The 12,419-nt window shown below is 34.4% G+C and overlaps 1 protein-coding gene across 1 annotated transcript; it reads left to right on the plus strand.

Annotated features, from left to right (window-relative positions):
• Window positions 1-10,459: 10,459 nt before the first annotated feature.
• Window positions 10,460-11,887, plus strand: LOC128548634 (uncharacterized). The gene has a single exon (XM_053524008.1). The coding sequence runs from the start codon at window positions 10,460-10,462 to the stop codon at window positions 11,885-11,887; it is 1,428 nt and encodes a 475-aa protein (XP_053379983.1).
• Window positions 11,888-12,419: the final 532 nt, after the last annotated feature.

Below are 12,419 nucleotides of genomic sequence, written 5' to 3' on the forward strand. Positions count from 1 at the left end.
TATCATAGCTTGATGAATTTTGTATAGTATTGTCCATGCATTATAATAACTAACTGATGCTCTTTGATTTACTCACACGAAATAGCTAAAAAATTGTTTAGTAAACAGCTAATAAGATAATGTAAACATACCTATCCATACATGATTATCAACACTAATCCTATGGGTTGAAAAGTTGTGAATGAATTGAAATATGACCGGTACCGATTACTCAATTGTGTTTGCTTTGCAAACGACCTACCGTTACTATAGTATTGTCGCGTAATCCGTCAATGACATTCCACAACATCACGCCTTATCCGTGCATCACACATAAATATCCAATTCTCCCAACTATAAATAGATAGATCAGCTGATTTATATATAACGGTCACTAAGATATATTTTATCAAAATTGCGAAATTGCGTGTACCACCATTGATTGGATTTTTGAAAAATCATACTACTGTATAGCATGTCATCCAACAGCTGACGGGACAAAAACATCCATATGTTATTATGTTACATCCAACCTGTCCCCCACGTTTTGTCTAATAATACGCTTGAAATAGAAATTGTTATTTCAGTGTAATCGTTTTCTTTTGCTACATTGCATTATAAATAATAAAATTTAGCTCTTATGATATAACTCGGTATACCAATAGCCGGCATTTTGCATGTGCCACTTGGCCAGTACTATGTCAAAATCTAAAATTAATACGAGGATTAACTTGTGATTTCATGTATTAAGTATCTGTTCCAGGATTTGTCGGATAATAGTCAAAGCATTTGGTCTCTAGGGGGATAGTCTTATCTGTTGACCGGTATGCCTTTCAGTAATTGTATGTTATTACACAATCTTCGGTTTCAATTAATGAGTATTTCTATACATTTGTATGACCGGTATGCCACTTAGTATTCGTATAATATTCTTTTGCTATACTGCATCATAAATAACAAATTTAGCTCATATAAAATAACTCGGTATACCAATAGCCGGCATTTTGCATGTGCCACTTGACCAGCACTATGACAATGTCTAAAATATAATACGAGGATTAATTTGTGTTCTTATCTATTAAGTATTTGTTCCAGGGCCTCTAGGTCGACATTCAGTAATCGTATGTTATTACACGGTCTTCGGTTTCAACAAATGAGTATTTCAATCTATACATTTGTATGACCTGTATGCCATACATTTGTACGACCGGCATGCCATTTAAATATATTATTTCACAATCGGCGGTTTCAGTTAATGAGCATTTTCTATACATTTGCTTAATAATCACAGAAATAGGTACGTGTCGCATTACTGAATACAAGTTTTCTGTGATTTATATTTACGATTTTGAGTTTGAGTTGATCACTGTGGTTACTACATTCCTTGCTGTCAATTTCCGAATAGTAAATAATTGTACATAGTTCAAGTGTAATTATCGATGATTTTTTTTACCAAGTAAAGTACAGTATAATGTCTTAGCGTACACATGTATATCCTAGCAAAAAATATGTACACATACCAGGCTTTATTTGTCATAAAATTCAGTGATAAAATTCCATGTCACGTAGTAACTATTGTCTTGTGTATCTTGTATTTTTGTTGATTATTCGTTTGTGTCTGATTTACCTCCCTTTCCAAACAAAGTAATACAACTTTTAGATCTGTTCTAGATATGTATAGCATTTTCTCTGTTTGTTTAATTAACTATTTACGAGTCCTTAGAATTCTTATAGTAACTATGTTTTGTGTAAATTCGATGAACTTGTTACCAATTAAAGTACAGTATACTGTCTTAGCGTACACATGTATATGCTAGCAAAATATGTATACATACCAGGCTTTATTTGTCATTTCAGTGATAAAATACCGTGTCACGTAGTAGCTATTGTTTTGTGTATCTCGTATTTTTGTTGATTTATCGTTTGTGTCTGATTTACCTCCCTTCCTAAACAAAGTAGTACAACTTTTAGATCTGTTCTAGGAATGTATAACATTTTCTCTGTTTATGTAACTACTCACGAGTCCTTAGAATTCTTCTCGGAAGGCATTACTGTATCCGCCTTTGATTTTTTTTTTTTTTTTTTTTTTTTTGTCTTCTCGCTCTAGACCTTTTTCTCATCAGTTGCAACTATCTCAGCATAACATTGTGCACTAACGTCAAATGTATAAGTTATTTCTACTTACGTTTGCAGCCTTCATAGTTGTATATTACTTGAATCATTATCACATTTTTGAACTACTGTGTAACATCACGCATTTTACCAAATGTAAGGAATATTCATCACTTCATAACTTAACATGAATAGTAAATCATTACGGTAACGCCACATCTGTCCGTATTCATTTATTTAAAACATTGTCAAATGAACTGTTTAATGTAATTTTGTTGAATCTGTCCCTCGTAAAATCCCTTCATCTATTTGATACCAATGCTTTTCTATTTTTCTTTCTCACTGTATTTTCTCTATTCCATCACGATCACACCTGGCTCGTTTTCTCAGCCCAAAACTTGCTGGCAATTCCTTCTCACGCATCATAGTAATCCTGGTTTAGTTGTAATGCTTGTGGCGGCTTCTCAAGTCTTCCTACTGTTTGGACTGTTAATTACTTAGTTACATGAATAACAAAATCTCAAAAGAAGCCGTCATGCATTCATATAGATTCCAAGGGCGCTTCCCAATGTTTATGCATATCTTGTTTTTGATGCATTTTTCTAGTTTACCTGAAAATTCGTTCTCACTTTACACGTATATAATATATTTTCAAAAGCAGAAACACAACAAGCATCACCTAAGAAAAGTCTCTGTGTACACTAAGAATTTTTATACTAACCTTCGTTTTACACAATTCCTTCTCAAGGTTTTGTTTGTAGTAAACTTTTACACATGGTTATCTCTACTTCTGCTAACTGCTGGAGATGTCCACTCAAATCCAGGTCCAAGTTCCTCTTACTCATCGGTGTCTTCCACATCAACAGAAATGATAAACATTCCAAATCATCTCTCTTTTATCCACCTCAATGTTCAAAGTATACAGCACAAACTTGATATCCTTTACACAGAACTATGTGACTTTGACATTCTCGCCATTTCAGAAACTTGGCTTAACAATTCTGTTCCTACAGAAGATCTGCTATTATCATCTTTCATACGCCTGAACGCAAGATCGGGTGGGTGATACCCACGGCGGTGTTATCTTGTATATTAAAGACAGTCTTCACTATCGGAGGAGGCTTGATTTAGAGTTGAATCGTTTGGAATGTATATGGGTGGAAATAACGTTATATAGTAACAGACATATTCTCTTCGGAGTGTTTTATCGTCCTCCAAATTCTGATACTATTTACAACAATCTTGTTGAGGATTCTATCGGTCTTGCAATTGATACAAATATATCTGATGTCATAATAACCGGTGACTTCAACTACAATGTATTCAGTCCGATAACAAATCGCAAAATTACTTCAATCACACAACAATTTAATCTTGAGCAATTAATTGATCAGCCAACTCATTTTACCGAACACTCCGAATCTTTGATTGATCTTATTTTTGTTTCCAACAAGAACAACGTTCTCTATTCTGGTGTTGGTGAACACTTTCTTGACCAAGAACAAAGATATCACACTCCTGTATTTGGACTTCTTAAATTTCAAAAACCAAAACGCCACTGCTTTGATAGACTTATTTGGGAATACGACCGCGGTGACTATGATAGTTTGAGAGATGCTGTCAAAAATCATCCATGGGATAACTACATTGATGTAGATATCAACACATATGCCAATAAAGTAATAACAACTATATCTGACCTTGCAAAACAAAACATTCCTAACAAGACTATTAAAGTAAGACCCCTTGATGTACCTTGGATGACAAATGACATTCGAAGAAATATACGTAAACGCAAACGTTTATATAGAAAGGCCAGAATAACATCAACACAACACTACTGACAAAAATTTAGAACAGTTCGAAACGAAACAATCCTATTGATACGCGAGGCCAAATCAAATTATTTTCTTAAACTTTCTGACAAACTCAAACGCGGTTCTCTATCGTCCAAGGATTGGTGGAAAACTCTTAAATCCTTTATTTCTAAACCAAATAAGATAAACATTCCCCCTCTTCAAGACCTTAACACCACCCAAATAACATACTCTGACCTTGATAAGGCTAATCTTCTTAACGACTACTTTGTTCAGCAAACAAATATTGACGACGACAATAGAGAAGCACCTGACCTTGGCCCTCCCAACTCCTTGTCCTTTCTATCTAATCTAATTCTACGCCCAGTCGAAGTTGAAGATGTCCTCAAATCATTACAAGTTGACAAAGCAGCTGGACCAGATGGTATCAGTAACAGACTCCTACGAGAAATTTCACATGAGCTCTCCTTCCCTCTTTGTAAATTATTCAATGCATCTTTACAATCTTGTACACTGCCGTCAGCTTGGAAAGAGGCCCATGTAACTGCTATTCACAAGAAAGGCGATGCATCACTTCCAAGCAATTATCGGCCAATTTCTCTTTTAAACACAACTGAAAAGGTGTTCGAACGTCTGGTTTTTAAGCACGTCTTTAATCATCTTCAAGATATCAACTTTCTAACTACAGCTCAGTCCGGTTTCATTCCTGGTGACTCTACTGTCAATCAACTGGTCCTCATTTACGAAACACTTTGCAAAGCTCTTGATGATGGGCTGGAAGTTCGTGTCGTTTTCTTTGACATAAGTAAAGCCTTTGACAAAGTATGGCACAAAGGTCTTTTATCCAAACTAGAATATGCAGGTATTGCTGGACCCTTGCTCTCTTGGTTTCAAAGTTATCTATCAGATAGGCGTCAACGGGTTATACTTCCTGGCACTCAGTCATCATGGGCTCACATTAAAGCAGGAGTTCCCCAGGGGTCAATCTTGGGACCTCTGCTATTTCTTATCTTTATTAATGATATTGTACAAGAAATACGATCTTGTATAAATCTCTTCGCAGATGACACTAGCCTCTATGTAATAGTAGAACAGCCTGATTCAGCCGCAACTCTTCTCCAGTCAGATATCCAGACAATCTCGTCGTGGGCCAACAAATGGTTAGTAACATTCAATCCATCTAAATCTGAATCTCTTCTTGTAACCAGAAAACGTAACCGTCCGCAACATCCGCCTCTACATATGTTCAATCAAGAAATACCTGGGGTCCTTGAGCATAAACACCTTGGTGTTTTTCTTTCTAGTGATTGTACATGGCATAAACATATCAACTACATCACAGACAAAGCATGGAAACGTGTTAACATCATGCGTAAATTAAAGTACTCACTAGACCGTAAATCCCTAGAAGTTATTTATACATCTTTTATTTGGCCAATATTAGAGTATGCTGACGTTGTTTGGAGCAATTGTGCCCAGTACGAATTCGATCAACTTGACAAAATTCAAAACGAGTGTGCACGTATTGCTTCTGGGACAACAAAACTCATCTCTTTGGAAAATCTACACCAGGAAATCAATTGGGAACCCCTATCGGAAAGAAGATATAAGCACAAACTCGTTATATTCTATAAAATGCAGGCAAATCAAACACCCGATTATCTCTCATCTTTGATTCCCGACGCTGGTAACCCACGATACTCACTAAGAAGCTCTGATGACATACATAATATACATGCCAAATCTGCTTTATATTACAACTCCTTTTTACCTTCAGTCATTCGTGATTGGAACCAACTACCAGCAGACGTTCGCAACTGCTCAACTTTGTCAGCCTTTAAAAGTCAAATTTACAAGAACAAAACGAAAACGCCACAGTATTATTACGTTGGTAGCAGAAAACTCCAAATTCTTCACACACGACTTCGCACTAAATGCAGTTCCCTCAACCATCACCTCTTATGAAAAACATTTCTCCGTCTCCTTTATGCACGTGTGGAAAAATTGAATCAAACTTCCATTTCCTTTTCGAATGTAGATTATACAGTGCTTGCCGTAACGTCTTACTACTTAATCTACAAAACTATGAGATTGATCTCAACACATTGCTCTTTGGAAACCCATTCCTTTCAGACCAGGATAATACTATAATATTCACGCATGTTCAGAATTACATATCTGAGAGTAAGAGATTTTCGTGATGCCTTTCCTTTCATTCCGAGACAATACTCGCCCCCCCACCCACCCCCCCCCCCCCTATCTTTCTCTGCCTTTCCTCTTTCTGATTACTTTAGTCTTTAGTACTTAACGTTGTTCTATTTTCTATTTTTAATTATCATTATCATTTTACACTATACAGATACTTGTATCACGACCTATTCCCACTACGAGTATAATATGATATAATGCTCTTTTGTGTTTACATACAAACTTTATTGTCCGCCTAAGGAGAAGAATTCTATAAGACATGTCTTTCATTCTTATCCTTTCCTTAGTATCATGTTAACTTGTTGTTGTAAATATACAAATCTATGTTATGTACTCTTGGGAATAAATATGTTTAAACTAAACTAATACGTAATCATGTTTAAATATGCTTCATCTTTAATATGATCTAATGTTTTAGGCATCCATGAATAAATAAGAAATCAGAGAAAAATAAACTTACACAAAGTACAAAAAATAAATGCAAAATAAAAAGTGCAATTTAGGTTCGAACCATCAAAACTATCACTCCCAAATGATTACAATTCTATCCACCCAACCTAATGCGCCATCAAGCCAACTATTGATGTTACATTTAAGGACTATGCTATTTTAAAATTATGAATAAGGTGGGTGGGGTACGTGATATTATTTCTGAGGAATTTCGAAGTTACGGTAAAACAAACTTTATTCCAATGTGACAATAGGTGAGATCGTGTTTGTATACAGATCCGTTGTATATTCTATTTTTAGAACTGATAAGACAAAGACCGGGTGGGCTGTCGCCGAGCGTCCATGTTTTTTTTGTAAACATTGATGTTTTTCTAACGGCTTAAACTTTCTTAAATCATAAATGAGATCAATAATTTTTTGATCAATGGAAAGGATATAAAACAAGCAATTTATTAATAACTTTAAATTTTTATTTCGAAATAAATTCGATTAATTATGAACGCTTAACTTATAGTGTTTTTTCTAAAGGTTTGGAGCATCGCTACGCCGCTATTAAAATCATATGTCAGTTAAAACGGTTATTAATTTTCAAAAGTTATTTGAATATAAAAATATGAAAATCGTAAGCATTTCAAAACTTTTTGAATTTTTAAAATCCATAAATGAACGAAAAAGTTATTAGAAATTAAAAATTCCGATCCCATACACAAACGATGTAAAAATATTTGTTTTGCCCACCGTCAGATAAACAGGTGTTGATGCGTGACGTCAGGGCGATCTCTCCTGTACATTAACACCATGAAGTGTTGAACTCTTACTTTAATTAAAAGACTTAAGTGGGAAAAGTAATCAATATGTTCGTGTCACAATTTTCGGTGCAAGTATTCGATGTCATCATGCATCATTGCGAAAAACTGTAACATACATATTAAAGCTGAACTATCCGTGTAAATGAGCTGAGAGCTATTTTTCTATTTCCATTTATTACTTTTCTAAAAAACACATTACAATTTACCAGGTGTTGGCCTGAATCCCGCAAGACGCATGCGTCGAGTGTAATCCGACATGCCAAAATCTACGAGAGCCGAATGCATCAAAATTGCTGATCAAGACACTGTGTTAACAACCCTTTCATTTGTACTAACATATTTATTTCTTTTGATATGATGAATAAGTAATTAGTATACAAGGTTTTGTATTCTCAAATAAAATACATGCTGTGTTTATAATGTGAGGTAAGTTCTGGTACTTTAATAGTACTCGCTTGAAAGAAAAAAGCCTGTCGCGTCAGCATAAAAAAGAACGATCTAATTTAAAAAAAAATCAAGGAAAAATATAGTATATTATTACATGACTCCTGATATAAATCGCTGTCACATAATTTGTGCAATATGACCACCGGTCTATATTCAACATATGTTTTACCTGACTGATAATTAATGAAAACTTTGAACATTATTATCTGTCCTGTAGTAAAACACTGATTGCCTGGCTTGCCGGTCAGCAGATTAAATATGCACTGATTGACTTGATATCGTAGATTTTTAGATAGTAAAATCTTGACTCCGAAAATTCTCATGTATTAAGCGCCTATGCATATTTTCTAAAAAAAAACATATCTATAAAGTCATGGAATATTATATATCATTCATTCTGATGTTAAGAGAGATATTGTTTAAGGTATAGTTCGTAAATTAATAAGGAAATGTTAGAATGTAATGAACATAAATTCAAGTCAATACACAACGTTTACGCTGCGATTAGTAATTCTTCGTTGGCCGAGCGGTATATGTATCATTACATACTCATTTCTTTTCCCTGTTAAGTTACACTAGTACTGGAAACGTCAATATTTTTCCATACACTGACGCCTGAATTTCATATCGGGTGCGTGACATAATTCAGTGTGTGTTGTTGCACTATTTTTTCTCTATTTAGTTCAGTATAATTGTCAATTCTATTCAGGCTATTGAATATATTTGTGATATTTACATTATATTTATATATGCGTATGTAAAGCTTATTTTCTTTGCATCGGGAAATATGCACTCGTTCTTCAGCGGAGGAATATTGCGCGACTTTAGGAGCTGAAGGACTCGTGCCTATTTCTCGATACAAAGCTGATAACCTATAAGTCTTATACTTTTTCGTCGGGAGTTCGATTCCCATACCTGTAAAAAAGTATTTGGAGAACTGTATTTAATTTCCTTTTTTTCAATAGCATTCAACGAAACCAACAAAAGTTTGTTAATTTAGTAATAACTGTGTTCACCAACGTATATATATGTCATTGTTAATACATAATCATGTTTAGATATGATTCATCTTTAATATGATCTAATGTTTTAGGCATCCATGGATAAATTAGAAATCAGAGAAAAATAAACTTAAACAAAGTATAAAAATCAAATACAAAATAAAAAATGCAATTAATGTTCAAGCCGTCAAAAAGTATCACTCCCAAATGATTACAGGTTTATCCACTCAACCTGCTGCGCCACCAAGCCAACTATATATATATATATATCAAATAAATAAAATGACTTCACATGCCTTTCCAACAGTACTTCTTTTTCGCCTTTGCTTTTCGGCATTTGATTTATAGACTTCCATCTTGTGCCGAGTCTTTTCATTGTCAAGTATATATATATTGATCTTACATTTGATATCTATCCTTTTCAAAAGAGATTGCTATAGTAGTCGCAACTTGACCGCGATGGTTGACCTTACGCTGATTATTCATATCGATTATGTCATTATAGAAATCAAGGGTGCTTAGGGTAGCCGTGTATATTTATATGGAATTAGTTTGTATACAGTGCAGCATCAGAGTATATATACTTACATTTGATCAGTTAAAACTTTCCAATACACTAATTTATATTTACACAAATCTATATTTCATTTTTTCTCGTGCAGCTCGTGTTTTACGTACACTCCTTTTCAATAATAGGTTGTGCCTCATTATGTATTATAATGCAAAGGTCAACCATCGGGGTCAAGTTGCGTCCACTATAACTACGGACTGTTCGTTTACATGTTGCTAAAAATATAAAAAAAACCCTATAAACTGTGCGGTATAGTGCGTTCTATTCGACCTGGCTGGGCGAAGTTAATCTCTGAGTTATACAAATAAAGGTGATCTCAAAAAACGAGCAAATTAGGTAGAGCAATATAATTGTTTAATTCCGTAATCATTGACGGTAACCAACTACTAAATTCAACGCTACGTTGATTACCTGTACTACATACCCTGCACAATAATGTAGTGGACCGTCGCGAAACCACGCCCCGCCAGGTCAAATAAAATGCTCTATACTTATAGTGACTCTATCAAGTGTGTCAGCGGTAAAAATCAAGTTTATCAATTTGTACTCTACACTATGAACCGAATATCAAGATAACTTCATTCCGTCACTGCTGGACTATAACACATCAGTGAGTGAATAAATCAGCCAACATATCTTGCATAAAGCGTATATTTTAGATATAAATAGATCTGTATAATGTGTGAGTAAATGCGTCAAGGAGAGTTTTATAACTGTGTTTAGGTTTATCATGATTTATGAAATATTCGACCGCATATCTTAGATACCATTTTAATGATTTACTGACGGATATAGATGTGAATAAAACCGCTTCAGATTGTAAAGAATATTTATCATATGGTCACGTAAGACGGACATTGTTGTGTCACTGTAACTTGAAAACTGGAAAATATAGCAGTGTTGATTTTTTTTAGAATATCAGAAGTGTATACTTCTAATTAAACGCACGATAATTCAAGAAAGGGTATCAATATTAACATAGGATATAGGTCTACGTGAGGATTATTTTGTCTATTGACTTTATAGCAACCCACAATATATTTTTTTGCTTAAGGAGTAACTAAAATGGCGGCAGATTTCTCAGCCTTGCTAAATAGTGCAATGGACTGCATTGGTTACTCAAAAAGAAGTATTGTTTCAAGAGCTGATGCTTTAAATAAATTATGTGAAATATTTAGCAAAACATTGGAATCTGTTGGGATAGAGATGTTACTTGCAGGAAGTAAATCAGAGGGAGTCGTTCCTTTTCACGCAAGCGACTATGACCTAATGTTTGTATTTAACCGTTGTCTTTGTGTTGATGTTGGCTGTCATGAAGATGGTCTTGTCATAATTGAAACATATAACGGAGACTGCCCACCTGGATATACAAAATTACGACCATTAAATATTGAACATGTAGGCAATACTGAATTTTTGCAATTGTGCACAGTATATGACATTTCAACAGGTGTTATCTTATTGAAAAGCTCTAACTTTCAGCAGTTTCTGTCCTTGTGTAATTATGTAATTCCATTTTATGCAGGTTTCCAAATTAAAGAAGCAACATTTAGTGGACCTGCGATATCTGTAACGCTTCAGACTAACATAGTAAAGGGTTTGAAATCAGCTAGTTTATATGGCGACCAAGTGCCCGCTCTACCTTATTATTCCTCGTCATTTCTGCAAGAGTGGACGGAACGTGAAAGAATATTCAATTGGCCGTCACCTGTTGTTATACAAGAAGTTTCGACCATGGAAGGGTATGTTGTTACGGTTGGACATAAGCTTAGTGAGGAGCAAAACTTTGAATGGAGAATATGTTATACGACTGCAGAGCGGAAATTGGTTTCCAGTTTAAGTGAAGTTAAACTTAAGCTTTATATATTATTGAAAATGGTAAACAGTGACATTATCAAACCTAAAGTGGACTGTGTAAGCTCATACATAATTAAAAATATTATTTTCTGGATAGCTGAATGGTCACCCGCGTATGTCTTTACTCCATCTAAGCTTACACATATGCTGCTACAGTGTTTGCGGCTTCTGTTACATTGTCTGTGTAATAATTGTCTTCCAAATTACATGATTCCAAGTCGAAACCTTTTACTTGGCAAGATCAATAGTGAACAGAAACTCCAACTTATAAGTCTTCTACAAGAACTTTTAAACGAGGGGGACAAAATTGTTCTCAGATGTGACAAATTGAGGAATGCCATGTATATAATGCATAATGATCGTTCTATTGCAACTAGATTTAGGTTGTGGCGAGACGAAGTTGAGGAGCTGTTTCTCATAGTTAATTTGAAAATGGTCTCTAAACTGAAACCAAATATGATGTATCAGCAGAGCTATATATACGATATGTTTTTTGAATTTTGGAAAGACGAATCGTATTTGACAGAACTATTTAGACTGCTTAATCTTTTATCTGTAGATGTACCAACGCTACTTACAAAAGGTACTCAAGGAATGGAGGACGTTAATACTTGGATAAACAATTTATTGTCATAAAATTATAATTATTCTCTAATTGAACGGTGTTCGAGATCATTGGCCATTGTTTAAAACAAATCTCATCACACAGACCCCGAACTCTCAGGACGAACGAAAATAAATTACTTTGAGTGCATCAATAATGTGACAATTTTGAAACAAAAAATATGTATATTAGTCTACGACTTTGATCGTCTACGTCCAAAAGTCGAAAGATGAAAAGATTAAAAGTGACATTGAACAGTGTTTTATGAAATTATCATATATTGACATAATGGACAAGTGATCAAACTTTGTCATAGCAGCTGATTTAATACGCGATGTATGCGATTAAAAACTAATCAAATGTATGAATTCTATTTATTCATGGGTCTGTTTTGTGTACAAGCGAACCTTGCATGAAATTTAAATAAGCATCATATGATTATTTCTTATTTCAATATTTTTGAGAAAACGGGGGTTAAAGTTTGAAGAAACGTTTAAAGTTAGTGTTTCATTTAGATTGTTTACTGCAGAAATATTTTGTATCAGCATTTGTTATCGTTTTATT

Source organism: Mercenaria mercenaria, chromosome 14 (genome assembly GCF_021730395.1).
Source record: "Mercenaria mercenaria strain notata chromosome 14, MADL_Memer_1, whole genome shotgun sequence".
Taxonomy (NCBI): Eukaryota; Metazoa; Mollusca; class Bivalvia; order Venerida; family Veneridae; genus Mercenaria; species Mercenaria mercenaria.